This window comes from Eschrichtius robustus, chromosome X (assembly GCF_028021215.1).
Source record: "Eschrichtius robustus isolate mEscRob2 chromosome X, mEscRob2.pri, whole genome shotgun sequence".
Taxonomy (NCBI): domain Eukaryota; kingdom Metazoa; phylum Chordata; class Mammalia; order Artiodactyla; family Eschrichtiidae; genus Eschrichtius; species Eschrichtius robustus.
Genome location: NC_090845.1, coordinates 8,271,291 through 8,290,289, shown reverse-complemented (window position 1 = coordinate 8,290,289; position 18,999 = coordinate 8,271,291). Strand labels below are relative to the sequence as shown.

Genomic DNA, 18,999 nt, shown 5'->3' with positions numbered 1-18,999 from the left:
CTAGCTCCGTGAATTCTTGCTCAGTACTGCATTCCCAGTGCCTGAACAATGACGAGAACACAGCAGACACAGAACAGGTATCTGCCAAGTGCGCACATGCGTCAATCCACCAACAAGTGGATGAACGAGTGGGTAGGTCTACTGAACGTCGGTGTCCTTGGCTCTGCCTGTCATGTAGAACAGAACCTATCTCACAAAGGAGGCATTCGGAAGGAAAGCCCTGAGCTATCCACTGCCAAACAAGAATCGAAGGCAACAGCTGGGGTCAGAGCCGGAGACCTGAGCAGCGCTCCTTGGTACTCCAAGAGGAGCAGCTGTGGCTCTCTCCAAAGGGCTCTCTGTGAGGCCACTTTGGAGCTCTATTATAAAGACCTATCTTAAAGCCTTGATTGAACTTCGCGGGTGGAGGTACGACGCACAGCCAAAAGCTGGTGAATGGAAGAATCAGCAAGAAAGCTCTCCTCATCTCTCTACTGGGGGAACCATCTACTCCCACTTTGGACAAGAAATCACCTGTCACCAAAATGCCTGCAACCAACTCCAGCATGTACGTTCACAGAGGGCAGAGCCTGGCTGCTGCCAGCCCTGTGCTCCCAGCTCCCAGGACGGCACCAGCACATGGTGGGTGCTACGTGAAATATCTCCTGCACGGAAGCGTAAACCAAGCCCTCACCCAGGGCATGATCCAGTGCTGTGAGAGTATAGGCTCCCAGACCCCAGGGACTCATGGGAACCCGTGTTAGAAAAGCAGCCAAAAAAAAAAAAAGATAGCCCAACATTACATGTGTAAAAGGCCTAAAAGACAAGAAAAGCACTAAATATTAACCAGAGCCTTCTACGGTGTTGAAAATGTGGGCACCTTTTTAATTCTCTTTTGCTTCTGATTTCCCCAACATTCTCAGTATTACTTTTACTTTAAAAAATGTAATAAACTTCATTTTTGTTGTAAAGATCAAGTAGTTAAACTCTTTTTTTCTTTTTTTTCTTTATTTTTGGCTGCGTTGGGTCTTTGTTGCTGCACGCGGCATTCTCTAGTTGTGGTGAGCGGGGGCTGCTCTCTGTTGCATTGCATGGGCTTCTCATTGCAGTGGCTTCTCTTGTGGAGCGTGGGCTCTAGGCACGCGGGCTCAGTAGTTGTGGCGCACGGGCTGTACAGCGCAGGCTCAGTAGTTGTGGCACACGGGCTTAGCTGCTCCGCGGCATGTGGGATCTTCCCGGACCAGGGCTCGAACCCGTGTCCCCTGCACTGGCAGGCAGATTCTTAACCACTGCGCCACCAGGGAAGCCCCTAAACTTTTTAAAATTGTTGTTAGTATTGGGGGTCTGCTGTTCTATTCTACCACAACTACTCTCAGTGGCTGCAGCTCCTGAAAAATGATGTACCTTTTACGAGCGCCTGTTAAGGTCATTCAACCTGACATTCCACTTGTTAGCAGCAGTACGATCATAATGCCAGGTGCAAGGAGGGTAATGAGGAAAGTGTTGATAAAGTGAATTCCACAAGCTATGATAGGCCAAGAAATTTTAAAAGACTGGAAATAATCACATATCCAGTAAGTGATTACAATCGCTTTAGAGCAATGGTTCTCAACTGGGAGTAATTCTGCCTCCACCCTCAGGGGACACTTGGCAATATCCGGAGGCATTTTGGGGTCTCATAACTGGGGGGACGGGGTTGCTACTGGACTCTAGTGGGTAGCGACCAGGGTTGATCCTACAGTGCACAGGACAGCCCCTCTCAACAAAGAATGATCCAGCCCCAATGTTAATGGCGTTAAGGTTGAGAAACTCTAATCATGTTTTTAGGGAGGTAATACGTTATCATCCTGTTCATTAAAAATGCTTCCATAGGGACTTCCCTGGTGGCGCAGTGGATAAGAATCTGCCTGCCAATGCAGAGGACACAGGTTCAAGCCCTGGTCCGGGAAGATCCCACATGCCGCGGAGCAACTAAGCCCATGCGCCACAACAACTGAGCCTGTGCTCTAGAGCCCGTGAGCCACAACTACTGAGCCCACGTGCCACAACTACTGAGCCTGCGTGCCTAGAGCCCGTGCTCCACAACAAGAGAAGCCACCGCAATGAGAAGCCCGCGCACCGCAACGAAGAGTAGCCCCCGCTCATCGCAACCAGAGAAAGCCCGCGCGCAGCAGCGAAGACCCAACGCAGCCAAAAATAAATTAATTAATTTAAAAAAAAAAAGAAAAAAAAAATGCTTCCATAGATAAGCAACACGGTCCTACTGTATAGCACAGGGAACTATATTCAATATCCTGTGATAAACCATAACGGAAAAGAATATAAAAAAGAATGAATGTATCTATATGCATAACTGAATCACTCTGCTGTACAGCAGAAATTAACACAACATCGTAAATCCACTCTACTTCAGTAAAAAAAAATCAAAATAAAAAAAATCTTTTTTAATTTTAAAAAAGCTTAGGCAGATGCCAGACATCAAAGGTTAAAAAAAAAAGCTTCCAAAAAAAAAAAAATGCTTCCATAAAACAGACGTAATTGACAAGAAAGGTTAAAATGGAAAATTAGAAGCAACCATAGTGGTGGTCAGTACAAAGGTTATGTGGTAAAAAAGTAAAGACTATTTAGAAGAAAAAGCAGATGATTTTCTGACAAGTTATAGTTTATAAGGCATGGAAAAGTCCCTCTGCATGTATTTTTTCATCCCCAGCAGAAGGAAGCAGACGGCACCACTGTTCTCCACGGCCTATCCCAATCACTAACAAACAGCTCTCCCAGGAAGAAACCTCTTTATCCCTAAAGAACCCGTCCAACAGATCTGACACGTATCTTGTTGTTCAGTTCTGGACATAGATCCCTTTCTGCAAGTGGGCCTCTTCCACATGCTGGAGAATCATCATCAAATCATCCACCAGGCGAAGAAAATGAGAGTTCCCTTAACTCTGGCCCAGGACTCTAACTTTCCATCCCTTTAATCATCTTCGCGGCTTCCCACTGAGCCCTCTCTGGATCCAGCCTCACTTAACTGTGGAACTCAAGACTAGAAGAGCCCGAGCCTGCCGGGCACAGAAGGAGCCTCGTGTTTGCAGAGAGCCCCAAGAGGTAAAGTCCCATCTACCAGGAACTTGAACAAGGGCCACACATGGCCCTACGTGTGAGTACGTGATGGTGAAAGGGCCACGTTTCCGAGGTGCTGCGACTAATGGCTCTCCAGCAAAGACAACAGCTATGGTTTGGCATTCCAGAGACAGACTGAAAATAAGACATTTTCAGCTTCACGGGAGCAACTGACACCTTTTTAAACATGACACGTGAGAAAAAAATCTTTGCCTCATTTACTACTCTTTTCTTATCTTGGATCTATGTAAAATCTCTGCTCCTGAGTCCCCTGAAAGGGAAATTGGCATGGGATCGTTACTAGCTCAATGCTCAAGTCCTATTTCTATATTCGCAAAAGGGCGTCTAAGTCTGCAAATACAGGTCATGAATTTCTCCACCGGAGTACAGGACTTTTCTATATCCACGGAGCAGGAAAACAGCTTTTCTCACTGCTCACAGCCAAACACTCCTTGCTTTCCCGCAAACCATGTAAATGGCAGCTTCCGTACTCTTATCGGTCTGATGGAAAGCATAAAGGTATTATTTACACCGTGTGTTGCCTCTTCAGACATTCCAAACATAGCTTCTAGGAGGGCGCTGGGTTGGCAAGCTTAAATTTCTTCTCTAACCGGCTGATGACAATTACTGCTTCCCACTTGATTACAGTAATGGGTTTCAGCAAAATTAGTAAGCTCTCTCGTAGCAGGTGTGCCTGGAGCGGCACAATAGGTAATGGATTCCGTGACATTTATTACTAGAGTGTTTAAATTTCAACCTTTGCTTAAAAGATTTTAAGGATTGAATAAATTTTTAAAGCCTGCTGATTACATTAACTTAAAACAAACCCAACCCTACTATACAGCTTTTTCTAAAAAAATCTCATTATTTATAAGGCAATGGTCATGCCTAAAGGCACCTACCTGTTAAGCGACAGGACATATAATAAAGAGAAGCATCATGGAGCACTTAAAGCACAAATGTACTTTCGTGTCTAAAATATAAAATCAACTGTTGCTTTGGGGGAGGTAAATATGTTTGAGCAACAAGCTAACATCAGAGGCTATATAGCTTATTTAAACTTATTTTTATAAAGCCTTTGATGAAGATACTTTAAAAACATTTTACAAGCTACTTAACATCGCGAAGAGGTTTTGGAAATTCAAAGCGAGAGCCTAAGAAATAGTTAACAAAGGGCAGGGATAAGCTAAGGTGTGTTCCCGGTGGGGCGTTCCACCATCATACCTGGAAAAGTCCCCCTGGCCAACTTCACAAATGTTCTGGAAGTACAATCATCACGGCCACACATGAGCCACGTGATGGGCCCAGGCGTACCGTGAGATGCAGGGGCGCTGAGCCGGAGGGCATCAGTGTTTACCACGCGCTGCGGATGTGCTCTGCGGCTCCCTGCCCCCTTTGCATCGGGAAGTGCGGAAGGACCACCCTGGGGGAGCCCGCTAAGGCCTCCTGCTCCTGCCTGCCCGGGCCTCCAAAGACTCACACCCAGGCCTCTGTCTGTGGAATCCTCCTACCTCCCGCTGCCCCTCCAAGGCGCTCATCCCTGGGCCAACGGGAGCCCCGGGCTTCTCCGAGCCGCCCGTGTCGGGAACATCCCAGCTGGGCCTCATCCCCTCTCCGCTCTCCCAACTCAGCAGCCTGCCCCTCAGCCCAGCTGATCCAGTCAGCGCACGAGGAGGAAAAGCATCCCACGGAACTGACTGGACCCACGCGGGCCTCTAACTGATGGCGCCGGACATAGAGTCGCGAAGTGAAGGGCTTGAGCGGAGGCGCCTGAGGCAGGGAGCTCAGCATCTGGGTCGGTCAGCCTGCCTGCAAGTCCGTCTCCGCGACCGGCCTGCCCGGCCAGCCCGCGCTCTCCCACCTCGTCCTGCTCAGCTTCGCCCAGGAAGTCCCTAAAGGGCGGAGCGCGTGTCTCCTGGCGGGAGGGGCCCAGGGGGCTGCTTGCAAACGTGGTGCTCAGTGTCCAGCCAAGAATGCCTCCGACGAGACACTGTCCCTCACGGTGTGACCTGGGGGCAGCAGCAGCAGCATTAAGAGGGAGCTCGGGAGAAATGCAGAGTCTCGGGTCCCACCCCAGACCGACTGCATTCTGGCCAGACGCCCACGTGAAACGAATAAGCATTAAAGCGTGAGAGACCCTGGCCTGCAGCCCTCCGACCCTCGTCCACTCTCTCGAACCTCTTTGAGAATGTCGGGGCACAGAGGTGCCGTTCGTCTCCGTGAAGCGTGAGCCTCCCTGCTTTACTCACTTATGGCGAGAATCAGCTCCCTCCTCTGGGCGAACCCGATGAGGCGCTCCGAGTCCCTGGAGACGACCACGGGGAAGCCATTGTAGTCGGTCTCCTTGATGAGCGTCTCCACGTCCTCAACGGTCATGCTGTCCTGGGTGAGCACGGACAGCGGCGGCTCCCCCCGCCGTGGCCGCATGACGTCGGTGGCCAGCGTGCGGTGGGTGAACTCGTCCTTCACGTCCAGGAACGGGTACCCATTTAAGTGGATGTGGGCCTCGTAGATGCCTTCCTTCCCAAAGGCATCAGCCACCCACTTGCTGGTCACGGCCGCCGCCATCAGGGGCACGATGTACTCGAGACCACCCGTCAATTCAAACATGATGACCACCAACGACACCGTCATCCTGGTAACTCCACCTGCAACCAAAGGGAGGAATGAAATTGCAGGACTCGACCCCACACCCGCGAGAGGACATGAACTGTGCAAACGGACAAGCCGGCTCTGCCCTCGCGGCACCTGTTCCGCGGAGACAGTCCTACACGGCGCCCAGGCTCAGACCTCTAGGATAGAGGCCAGTCTTGGTAAACACAGCCTTGCATCAGGAGCCGTAAGTCACATCTCACTGAGGGGCTCTTCTCCCGTGAGGGACAGCAAGTTGTCTATTCACCCAGGACCCGCCTTGCTTTTTGGTGAGTGGAGCCTATGTGGGCTCTGCAGGTTTCTGACTCAGCAAGCATCGCTCTCTACCAGAACCCCTCGAGCTGGAGAATTGTAGAGACTATCCACTATTGTAGATGGTACAGCTGCAAGACGGTGGAGACCCCATCAGCCTGGGTCCCCGGGTGACTGAGCAGAGAAAAGCCCTCTGCTACTCACATTACACACACACACACACACACACACACACCCCCCCCACACACACACACACTCGGTACCTAGGCAGGCGGCGGCTCCCACCATGGCGTAGAGCCCTGGGGTGACGCAGTCTGCTCCGGGCCTGCACCAATTCCTGAAGATGATCCAGTCGTGGTGATGGTAAGCCAGTTGCTCCACGCCAATTCCCACCATCCTGCCTGCCATGGCCCCCACAGCCATGCTGGGGATGAAGAGACCGGACGGGATCTGCGGGGAGCGCAGGGGAAAGCAGCATGAGGAAAGGGGGCCCCCGTTCCCGCTGCCCCACCACCAGGAAAGTCAGGCCCCCTCGACAAGCTTGCATTTTGCTTCGGTCTTCAAAGGAGGGGCAACGCTTCAAAACATGGGTCAGCTGGGAAACCATGGGACCAGAGATTTCACCTGTTTGGTCGTATCTACTGTGACTTGGAGAAAATGCAATTTTACACTTTCATTTCCTCGCCTTCAAAAGCTGGCCTAGTTTGCCTGCTGTGGATTAAAGAATGATAAGCCCCACTGCAAATAACATTCAAAGTGCACATCTGTCACTTGAGATACTCACCACTTTCTCTCTCCCCTCACGTGTCATTCAGATTAGCTTTTAAAATTAAATGTCAAGCCACAGCATGAAAATGGAAAAGCAAGGCCTTCAACTGTTCACAGGTCAAAGAAAGAAGCTAAAAGCGTCAGTGTAGCTGCCCTGCATCTTCCAAAAACCTTGGCACGGGCTTACTGCCCTCTTGTATGTACAGTGGCCAAACACCTGTCAGAGAGAGATGGGGAGCAGGTCCGTCTTCCTAACAAAGTCCATTTTCCGAAAAGTATTCTGAATATTTTCAAGCCAGGCTAGATGCAGCAAAGAAATAGACCATGGAAACTGAAAGGCCTTGGTAATAGCGTGTTTTATATTTTGCTGTGTGAAAAACATGTTCATTTCTCTAGTGATCAGACATGTGATACAGAACAGACTTGACTCTGTTCGTGGAGACTGCATGTGACCGCCGATCCTGACCGGGAGCTGCATTTATGTCACCCCTACCCCACCCCCGCCCCCCAGCTGTCATCAGTCTGAGGATGCAAGTGGATCTTTACCCAAATTCAAGTTAAGTTTGGATCCTCGGGTGTGATTTCCAGAGTGTGAGACATTCCTGAGGAAATTGTTCCTTTCTGAGCACCCCTTATCCCCCCGTCATTTAATCCCCTGTAACTTCAAAGCAGACTTCTCCCAGCAGGCACCAGAAGAAAATAAATCCCTTTGCATCAGAGACAGTCACCTATTTAATAACGTTCATCCTTCCTTGTTCTTAAGGCAAAAATTCAGGTTTGTGTTTGATCACTGCACCCAAGTACACAGCTTCTTAGAATTTTTTAAAATATTTATTTATTTGTATTTATTTATTTTTTGGGGCTGTGTTGGGTCTTAGTTGCGGTATGCGGGATCTTTCGTTGCTGTGCGCAGGCTTCCCTCTAGTTGTGGCATGGGGACTCCTGATCGCGTGGGCTCTGTAGTCTGTGGCAGGCGGGCTTAGTTGCCCCTCAGCATGTGGGATCTTAGTTACCACTAGGGATTGAACCCGCGTCGCCTGCACTGGAAGGCGGATTCTCAACCACTGGACCACCAGGGAAGTCCGTAGACTTTTTTTTTTTTTTTAATTCGTAAGAATACCACAAAAAGCAACAGTCATGGAACACAAGGGGGTTCTGGAGGGTTGCCAGCGTTCTGCTCCTGGTCCTGGGTGCTGGTCACACAAGTGTGTATGTTTTGTGAGAATTCACCAAGCTGTACACATCTCCTTATGAATGATATACTCCAAGCTTTAGCTTCTTCACTTGTAAAATGGGGTTATAAATCTCTATTCCATAGGCTTGCTGTTTATCAAAAGCGTTGTTTCTCGTTGATTAAAAGAATGTCAAGGGCTTCCCTGGTGGCGCAGTGGTTGAGAGTCTGCCTGCCAATGCAGAGGACACGGGCTCGAGCCCTGGTCTGGGAGGATCCCACATGCCGCAGAGCGACTGGGCCCGTGAGCCACAATTACTGAGCCTGCGCGTCTGGAGCCTGTGCTCTGCAACAGGAAAGGCCGCAATAGTGAGAGGCCCGCGCACCGCGATGAAGAGTGGCCCCCGCTCGCCACAACTAGAGAAAGCCCTCACACAGAAACGAAGACCCAGCACAGCCATAAATTAATTAATTAATTAATTAAAAAAAAAAAGAATGTCAAGTGCCCTGCGCATGAGAACATTCAGTAAAGGTCACCTCCCCTTTTCCCCCTGTCACAATCTTATTCTGGGGACTAGGGTGCTATCCCCAGAAGGACAGAGGTTGCCTCCCTCCCCTGACACCTTCCCTCCCCTTCACTTACCTTCATGCCAAAGGTAAATATGGTAATGACGATTTTGAAGATCAGCGCCAGGGCCAGCTGCCACATGGCCGTGTAAACGCCGACCCCGGCCGGCCGGTCGGGGATGTCGTCCACGGGCCGCGTCATGTTGGGGTCATTGATGTAGTCACAGAGCTGGGAGGACTCGAGGGCCCCGCAGTCATTGAAGAGCTCGGATATGAGCTCGCTCGTGCTGCGGCGCGTGTAGGGGTTGGGGTAGGCGATGACGGCAGTGATGGCGGTCACCGCAATGACCTCCAGCACCGGGTACTTCCCCAGCTTGGTGGTTTTGCGCCTCCTGCACCAGGCGATGTTGCAGCGGATGAAGAGGGTTCCCCACAGGCCCCCGAAGACCCCAAGCAGGATGAAGGGGAAGAGCTCGGCCATGTACCAGGGCGTGTGATACTCCACGTAGAAGAGGACGAGGCGGCTGTTCCCAAAGGGATTGATGGATCGCAGCGTGAAGGCTGCCACCAGAGCCGCAAAGAAGGACCGCCACAAGGTCTTTAAGGGAAAGTAGTAGCTGACCTGCGACCAAGCAACAGGTGGAAAATCAGAGACCGGCGGCAGAAAGAGCCGCCCAGAGCCCCAGCCCCACCTGCTGGCACAGGCCATAAAGTCACACTCAAGACCAAAGACGGGCGGTACTCACTTCCTCAACCTACGTGTGAGGATGGCCCAAATGCACTAACAAAGATAGTTAAAGGACTCTATGTCTACAATTGGAACGGACACTAGTCAAGGTGTGTTTGCGCTGTTTTTTAAGACAAATGAGAACACTTCATCATCATTCTGTTTATAGCACAGAGACCCTCCTAAAAGAAAAGAAACCTCTGATTTGATTCTCCAGACAACAGATCATGGGTTGAAACCCCTGGCCCAGCAGATGTATCTGGAGGGCACATGAGTTAAGAATGGTTTGTACATTTTTAAATGGTTGGGGGAAGAGAGAATTATTTTGTGACACGTGAAATATTCAAAAGAACAAGACTTAGTGACAAGTGGTAGTTACATAAAATTCAAACTTCAGCATCCATAGGGAAGGTCTCGTTGGAAGGCAGCCACGCCGCGCACGTGCGTGTTGTCTGCGGCGCCCTCCACGCTACAAGGGCAGAGCCCAGTGGTTGCGACCGAGCCCTGAGACCCGCAAAGCCTAAAATATTTGCTACCTGGCCCTTTACGGACAACGTGGGCCGACTGCTGGACTGGATCCATTTGGGTTGCAAAACATAAAAATGCTTCATTATGTTGTTTATGAAAACGAGAGAGGAGACTGCAAATCTCCCCCCAGAAATCACACTGGCAATTTTTAAAACAGGACTTGAAAACACGTATTTCATGGCGAACACTGCGGCTCCCTAATGAGCCGCAGGAATCTCTCAGCCCTCAGAGGGCTAGAGAGGGAAGCCTCCTGCCGCCCCGACCCCCGATGTGTTCCTCGGCGCTCAGAACCACGGGGCCCTCCGGTGCCCACGCTCACCTCTTCCAGACTGAAAAGCACACCCCCGATCGGAGCACCAAAGGCGACAGAGACCCCGGCAGCGGCCGCAGCTGACAGCACCTGCGAAGCAAAGAGCTCCCCGTCAGCCCGAGGCCTTTCCGGCAAATCAGCGGGTACTGGTGAGGCTGGAGAGGGCGGGAGGGCGCTTCATTCTGCACCTGCTCACCTCGCGCCTCTTGCCCTCGTTCTTGCTGTACTTGGAGAAGAGGCTGCTGAAGAAGTTGCCACAGCAGCATGCCACGTGCACCAGCGGCCCTTCCTTGCCAAGGCTCAGGCCCGAGGACACCACCAGCACCAGGGTGACAGTCTTGATCAGCAGGGTCCACTTGCCCAAGTAGCCCCTGATGATGAAGCCGCTCAGGATGGTCTTTATCTGAAACACAGGATGGAGAGCGATGGGGAGTGAGGCGCTGCAGCGCCACGGCTAGGAAAGTAACCTCTCCCTCCTCTGAGGAGCAGCTTTCAAACCGAGATTCGCTAAATCATATGGAAGACAGGCTGCTTTAGTTGTTAATTTAGCTATAATTTTATATTGAGAATTTATATTAACGCCTAATTTTATATATTAATGGAACCCTGAAACAATTTCAATGCATAGTAAATCTTAATAATTCCGAGAGTAATGAGAGATCGTAACGAGGACTGAATAAGTAATTATCAGTCTCATTTTATTTATGGCATTTTATCCTGTGCATTTTACCCTCTGTTGTGTTGAAAAGACACGTGTATCTATTGATTTTAACTGTTAATTTTTCACTACTGAAAGATGGCCAAGATAAAGGGACATCTGGCTGGCTATGTGACAAAGCAAATACAACAAAATATCAATTGCACTTCAGATCAGGGTCAGCAAAGTATGGCCCATGGGCCAAATCCAGCCCACGGCCTGTTGTGTATGACACACGAGCTAAGAGTGCTTTTAACGTTTTTAAATGTAATATGTAAACAAGACTACTAGCCTTTTAGTGAGAATAGTTCCTCAATTTTGCCTCTTGACTCACAAAGCCCAAAATATTGACTCTCTGCCCTTTATCGGAAAAGTTTGCCAACCCCTGATGCAGGCCAGGGGTATATGGGTGTTTACTGTCCAATTCTTTCGACTTTCCTGTATGTTTGAAAATATTCTTAATACAATATTGGAAAAAGAAGATGCTCAACATTCTAATAACGCACCCCTGGGGGATGTAAGGGTATCTGAATCCATGGCAACCCCTTCCCTTCCGTTGAATCTTGCCCTCTTGTCCTGAAAAGTACTTTGACTACAGGTAGAGCTGACTCGTGCACCACTTTCAGACCTGCGACGTTTTGTACACGCCAAATAATGGCTTTCTCCCTAAAGGTGCACGTGAATTTGCGTAACGCTTTTAGAATTCAACGGGGTGTCAATCTCAGTGATTAACTTCATCTACTGGAGTCCTCTTCCCCCAAAACAGGGTTCTTCTGGATATGGAAGCATCACCCTGGATATGGAAGTCCTCTTCCCCCAAAACAGGGTTCTTCTGGATATGGAAGCATCTCCAATGGGTAAGTAACATTTTACCTTCAACCTCTCCCGCGACTGGCTGAAATGGAGTGAACGTTTACTGCCCAGCTAGCAATTTACAAGCCTGTAATCAGAGATTTATTAGACACTGAGTGAGTCAGCTAATGAAATTCATGGTCAGTATCCGTTTTCCCATTGTATAATACATAATGGGACAGTCTCAGCTCCTGTCACCGTCAGGATGTTTACATAACGTCAAAGAGCCTCCCAGTGGGCGCCAAGAGATCAGTTTCTCACGTAGCTATTACAATCCTTCTCCACCGGCACTCCGTGGCATCACCTGGAGAATCAGGCACCAGTGAGGACGAGGTATCCCCCCGCCCCGAGATCTGATGCAACTGGTCTGAGGTGTATCCTGGGCATAGGAGGTTTACAGCCTCCCCAGGTGATTCTAAAATGCAGTCCAGGTAGAGAAGCACTGCTCTCGTCCTGAGAAGAGCAGTACAGCTATTCCTAATTCCTCAATATTTAAGGGCGGTCCTGAAACGCTCTCTGGCATCATGTCACCTGTGATGATTTGGAGAGGGTCGTGAAGTGAACTAATCCTAGCAATTTTACAGGGGTGTGACTGGACCATTTTCATCTCAGGAGTTCTTGATAGAGATCTGTTTCTTAATTCAAGGAGAAAGACCAACAGTGAGCGAGCGTGTGGGCATCCGTTCGAAAGAACTCACTAAGCTCCTTCCTAAAGGCAGACAAACTAGCAGTGGTTAAACTGGTCTTTAACTAGTGCTAGTGGGCCTATTTGAGCCTGTGCTCTGGGGATCTCAGATCCCTTTATTTAAGGGACGTTTTATTATGCCTGCCACAATCCTGCCCTTTTGTGTTGCCTAGAATTAAATTATCTATAATTTTTTGTCAGTTAGTTAATGTGGATTTGGACCCCAGGGTACAGTTGAAGAGCGTAATACCATTTAGAAAATTACAAGCATCTAAATTACCTGAGCCTTTGCCAGCCATGACATGTGGTGAATTGAACAATGTAAGAGGTATTTTGTAATTCTCTAAAATGACTTTATAAAATTGTCATGATCAAATTAGGGACTAAAGAAGGCAAATTCATTCCCAGTAGATGCCAAAATCCAATCGCTTGCTTTAATTTGGATCAACAGAGACTGAATCAAGCAGGGCTTTAAGGCGATGTATTGCAGCACATTTGTGACTTGATGGTGGTAACTTTAAAACCTCTCTGGCAAATAAATATTTGTGAGAGAGTTCACATTGTATAGAACTGAAACATCAACTCAAAGTAAGTTCTAGGAGGACATGATTTCTTTTCTTTTCTTTAATTTATTTATTTATTTATTAATTAATTTATTTGGCTGCGTTGGGTCTTCGTTGCTGCGTGCGGGTTTTCTCTAGTTGCGGGGTGAACGGGGGTTACTCTTCGTTGCGGTGCGTGGGCTTCTCATTGCAGTGGCTTCTCTTGTTGTGGAGCACAGGCTCTAGGTGTGCGGGCTTCAGTAGTTGTGGCACGCAGGCTCAGTAGTTGTGGCTTGTGTGCTCTAGAGCATAGGCTCAGTAGTTGTGGTGCACGGGCTTAGTTGCTCCGCGGCATGTGGGATCTTCCCGGACCAGGGCTCGAACCCATGTCCCCTGCATTGACAGGCGGATTCTTAACCACGGCGCCACCAGGGATGTCCCTAGGAGGACATGATTTCTTATATGGTCCACAGTGGTTCTATGAATGAAGCAGACAGTAGTAGTCATCCTTGCCCAGTTCGCTCTAAGTTCTGAAGCCCAAGAACTAGTGTGCACTTTTAAATGTGCTTTGTAGAGCTAATACAAGAGCATTTATTACACAGAAAAAAAATGGTCTCTAAATTTGTATTTTTTTTAATGTTTCAAAGGAATTTTTGACACTGGCTGGGACCTGGGACCCTCTGCCGCACTGCTGCAATGCTTGCACCTGGACAAACATCTATCAACAAAATACAAAGAAACTATAAGGGACTAAAAGTAACTGCATGCATGCCCAGTTGGGGCAAATTCTGGACAACAAGATACAAAGAGACCAAAAAGCCCCACTGCCACTTCTGAAGAGCCTGGAGCAAAAGCAGGTCACTGCGCATGCCCCCTGCACTCAACACCACCAAAGGGGTGGGCAGACCACCTAAGCAACTCCTCTGGCCCGACCCCTGGACACACCCCTACCCTCACCGCATATAAGGAACCAGCTCGCCTTGCCCCCCAGCAAGTAGGCCAGCAAAGGAACCTGTTACTTGTTCTCCCTACCGGCCTGCTGCAGCTCAGGCCCCAGTAAAGCCTTGCCTGAATTTCTTGCCTGGCCTCTGATCAATTTCTATTGATTAAGGCGGTCAAGAATCCTGGTCAGTAACATTGTCATCCAAAGTAATCTAAATGTTTCAGAAGCAAACATTACAAAGGATGAGTGATTTTTAAACTGTGCAGAAGTGCACTGCGTTCAAAGTTTGTTGCGACACTGCACACCAGGAACAGCTTACGGCAGATCACCTCCTACCATGGGAAGTGTATTTTCTAAAGATCTCATTTAGTATCTTTCCTGCAGTGAAGAACAGCCCTGTATCTCAAACTGAGTAGAGCTGTTTGCATGGTCCATTGGGTTTTAACTGGAAGGACATTCTTTATATCCAGGAACTACTTATTTGCACTTACTTTTCACTCTGCCCCTCTCCTCCAAGAACTGGGGTAGGTATTGCACCCTTAGGTTCGGAGTTTCAAGCTCTACTATAATAACAGGGAAAATTTCCTACTACTGAGTCATAATAACCAAAGCTTAATTATAAAATCTCCATTGGGCTCCTGATACTTGAAAAGATTATTGTGAACTCTTTTATAAACAGAGACATGAATCTGTTACATATTATATACGGCTGAAAGCATATTCATGTACCCACTACCATGTACCCACTACCAAGTTCAGGACAGAAGAGCAGGTACCTTTGAAAGCCCTGTGTTTGCTTCCTCAGTGGAACCTTCCTCCTCCCCCCTCCAATCATTCCCTTGCCCTTCTTTATAGCTTTAGCACATATGGGTATCACTAAACAGTACGCTTGTTTCATTTTGGCTGTTTTAGGGACTCTACGGAAATAGATTCATACTTTATTTAGATATTCTTCTGCAACTTACTTTTTTCACTTGATACCGCTTTTTTGAGTTTTATCCACATCAATGTGTTCCTTGCACTTTGTCACACGGGAAACAATGCTCAACTCAGTAGTTTATTCCTTTTGAGTTCAGCTGTCACAAATAAAGATGCCCGCTTTGGACGAAGACCAGGTCCAGCCAGCCCCTCCCAGACAGGGTTCCCTGTCTGTCTACGAGCTGAGCCACGCATCTCTGGTTCTTGGAAGGGGAAGATGGTATTGCCCCCCACATCTTTTATTGCTGCTTTAAATTTCCCACCAGTTCCCCACTGGCCATCTCCTTATTTTGATAGGCGGCTTGAGTCCAAAAGCGCCTGCTGTTGGGCATTGTGATCAGAAACCGAGATGCCAACAGTAATCTGTTCTTTTTAGTGTCCCGGGTGCCTTCGTTCTCCGATATCCAATAAAACGCAGTCAGTTCTGCCCGAACACTTGTTTGGATAAACCCAAATTTGTTCCAGTGTGATTCATGCGTCAGGGCAGAACTTGAGCATAATGCCAATTTCGCATCTGTTTCTGCACAATTTCATCTGGGAGAAACACAAGGCAGAAAACTGCAGCTGCGAATCGAGCCGTGCAGGGATACACAAAATGCACACAGGCACACGTCTCAGGCGACTCCCAGCTCACGCATGCACTAGGGGAGTATTCATACATTTCTTAACCATTTAACGTGCGTCTAACTCTGCTACTGCTTTTATGAGGTTCCCATCTTTTTTATGTGTCACCAGTGAAGTTTCTGAGTGCTGTGCCCCTAGCCCCATCTTCCCCACAAGCTCTGTGGTCTTGATGATGCAGTTTTGTGATTTTTAGGAATGCATATGGTGCCTTAGAGCAGCACTGGCTGTACCAAGGAAACAGGATGGTATTGCAGCTTATTTTTCAGGCTCCTGCAGCAACATGTTCATATAAACCATCCAAAGTTCAGCATGAAATAGTCTTTTTTTTTTTTATCTTTTCCTGGATCAAGACAATGTTGAGCTTCCCTTTCGATGATCCTTTAATTACCCCAGCCCTTTGCATGAACTGCCCAGACCAGCGGCGGTGTTGGTGACACCGCCAAAGAGCGTGGGTCCACTGCCATGACCGCTCACATCTTTATAAACTCAGCATCTCCGCCGTCTACGGGCGCTGCTGAAGCACCAACTTGAAGGAGAATGGAACAGCACTGATTAGAATGATCATCTGAGAGCTTTTAAAATGATTTCTGGCTAAAAGTTTTACTGTCTGGGTTTTTTGGGAATTTGCTCAAGTATCATTATTCTAACGCAGCAGATCTCCTTGGTTTGAAGTTTGGTCTTGGGCATTCCTCCTGATCGATGAGGTCATTTCCCTCATACTCTGGTTACAAGAAAGTGCTGAAAAATATTTATAAGAACTCTGAACTCACAAGGGTGCATTCACGGCACATGTACTGAACGTGGAATTCATTTTTTAAAGATTGCTTTTACACTGTCACCAGAAGAGCAAAACGTGGCGAGGGAGTTCACTCATCAGTAAGCTTTCTGAGCAGTAAACCTCCACTGTTGTCCTCTTTCACGTTCTATCATAGACGCACTTATGAGTTACTAGAGTGCCACGCTTGTGTGTGTGGTTAATGAACTCTGATTCCACAGGCTTTAAGAGTTATGCCTCGTTTGTAAGACAAGAATTTAAGCATCTCAGAAGCAACAGAGCACAAAGCCAGACGGCTGGATTCGACTCCCAGCTCACCGGCTTAGTGACCTTGGGCAAGTTACTTACCCTCTCTGTGCCTCAGTTTCCCCAACCGTCAAATGAAGAATAACCTACCTCATAGGCTCCCTGTGAGGACTAAATGAGTGAACAGATGTCCAGTGCTTGGAACCGTGCTTAGCACAGAAGTGCCACGTATTTGGCTATTCTTATTATTGGCACAAAAGAAATTCATTCAGCCCCCACTCACCTCGGGTATACCAGAGCCACAGGCGTATGGCGCAAATACTCGTACCAGGGAGACGGCCAAAAACGCAAACAGCAACGCCCACAGGATGTACATTAGGTAATTCAGAATGTAAGCGCTGGCACCCTAAACAAGACACAGAATAAGAAAGAACACGTGAGCCACCGCAGAACTGAGCGACGCGCCTGCCCCTCCGCCAGGCAGCTTCTCTCCGGGTCCTGTGTCAGCGAAGAGGCAGGGTTGGCTTCCATCAGCTGCTGCTATTGCTACAGTCGGTTCACACACACACGGCGCCGGCTGCTTCTCCGGGAGCTGTGTACACACACCTTCTACCAGGTAAGGTCTCAGCAGTCATAGCAACTGTGAATGAGGCTTGGTTTTCATCGCTCCGGGCCCTCAAGTTAATGAAAGGTGTAACAGAAAATTCTGCCTTCGAGCCCCGGGGAAGGTTTGTTTGGTCTCGTCTACGGTGGATCAGCCTCTTTGCTTTCACGAAGGCCACATCCACGCCGCAGCACGCAGCTGCCCTGCCAGTGGGGAAGTGTGGGAACTGCATTTTAGAATACTGCTACCCAGGTGTGGTCCCTGGGCCGGCAGCATAGCATCACCTGGGCGTGGGCTGGAAATGCAGAGTCTCAGGCCCCGCCCCAATATTCCAAATTATCTGATGTGTGCGGAACACTTTCTGAACCAAACACACAGTCTGGCGTCTCTGAGGCTGAGGACCTGGTCTGTGGGCGGAGACCACGATTCCCCAGGCCTCAGCTTCTCACCACCATCTGGATGCCTCACGTGATGGAGAGGGAACAGGAGGGCACCTACAAGCCAGGCTGTGGGCACGGCCACATGTGTGCCTGTAAAATGCAAAAACACGCTCCAGGAGGCGGCTCTAGCCTTAACAGTCACAGATATTCACACCCTATGTGGTGAGAAATCAGACGGAGGAATACATTTCACCTAGTGAAAAATGGACTCTTTTGAGACTAAAAATAACGTCTCACCCTTGCTAACAGTAATGCTTTGAATCAAAGTATAACTCTTAGAAATGGCTGGGAAGCTAGACGGCCATATTTCCCCCCAAAGTAGGAGAGAAGAAATCAAACATGGCGCCCAGCCAATTCTGCCTGCCCACCTCCATCAACTCAAGCAGAGAATTTATTTTTGGAAGTAACGGAGAGCACTGAGAACATGTGAGATTTCAAGATCCCGGTCTACTTCTGAGATTTGAAGGAATTAATTTTCAACTCCACAGAGAAAGAGGTTTAGCAAATGGCAAAGTGCATTCCAAATGTCTTGAGCTGCATTAAGTCAATCGGGCAAGAGAGTGGGAGAGGGAGGAGGAGAATAAAGGGATTACGTCTACCTTCCAAGAACAGTTCTAGCTTGAATGGTCCTCACATTACCCCTAATGTGCATCTTGGCAACCTAACTCCCCCTCATCTGGGCTTCTGATCTGTCAATGACCCATAGTCATTGTGGTAACCACTGAATTCGGGTAGAAATTAACCCTTTTCCCCAACTAAGATTTGTACGTGGATCTGAAGCTTGGAGTGCCATGAAGGCAAGCGCCTGGTCCGTGCATTGCTGCTGCATCCCCTGGGCCTGGGATATTCCCATCACAGAAGGCCCACAAACATCCTCTGTAATGTGTTCCTAAGATGCATTGGAAGATGATAACTTAATCCACAATGAGATAGCACTTCACACCTGCTAGGAGGGCTATAATCCAAACCAGATAACAACTGGGGTCGGTGAGGATGTGGGGAAACTGGAACCCACATACACTGCTGCTGGAATCTCAAGTGGTGCAGCCACTCTGGAAGAGAGTCTGGCAGCTCCTCAAAAGGTTAAATATAGAGTTGCCATGTGACCCAGCAATTCCCCTCCTAGGTATCTACCCAAAAGAAATGAAAACATATGTCCACACAAAAACTTGTAGACAAACATTCAAAGCAAAATCATTCATAATAGCACAAAAGTGGAAGCAACCCATGTTACTTAGCTGATGAATGGAGAAATGAAATGTGCTCTATCCAGACAATGGAATGTTATTTGGCCATGAAAAGGAGTAAAGTACCAATCTATGCTACGACACAAACGAACTTGGAAGACATTACACTAAGTGAATGAAGCCAGACACAAAAGTCCACGGATTGTATGATTCCATTTACATGAAATGTCCAGAACAGGGGAATCTGCAGAGACAAGAAAGTAGATTCGTGGTTGCCTAGGGCTGGCAAACTTGGGGGGAAATGGGGAGTGACGGCCGATGGGTACAAGGATTCTTTGGGGGTGATAAAAATGTT

The 18,999-nt window shown here is 48.4% G+C and overlaps 1 protein-coding gene across 2 annotated transcripts in view; it reads right to left on the bottom strand.

The window, feature by feature from the left end:
- CLCN4 (chloride voltage-gated channel 4) overlaps positions 1–18,999 on the bottom strand; it is an 82,158-nt gene that overhangs the window by 9,417 nt on the left and 53,742 nt on the right. For both annotated transcript variants that reach the window (XM_068533242.1, XM_068533241.1), the window contains exons 5-10: positions 16,697–16,819; positions 10,268–10,474; positions 10,081–10,161; positions 8,583–9,128; positions 6,264–6,450; positions 5,346–5,744 (exon numbers count right to left, since the gene is read on the bottom strand). In XM_068533242.1, coding sequence (XP_068389343.1) covers positions 5,346–5,744; positions 6,264–6,450; positions 8,583–9,128; positions 10,081–10,161; positions 10,268–10,474; positions 16,697–16,819 — 1,543 coding nt within the window. The remainder of the gene's footprint in view (positions 1–5,345; positions 5,745–6,263; positions 6,451–8,582; positions 9,129–10,080; positions 10,162–10,267; positions 10,475–16,696; positions 16,820–18,999) is intronic.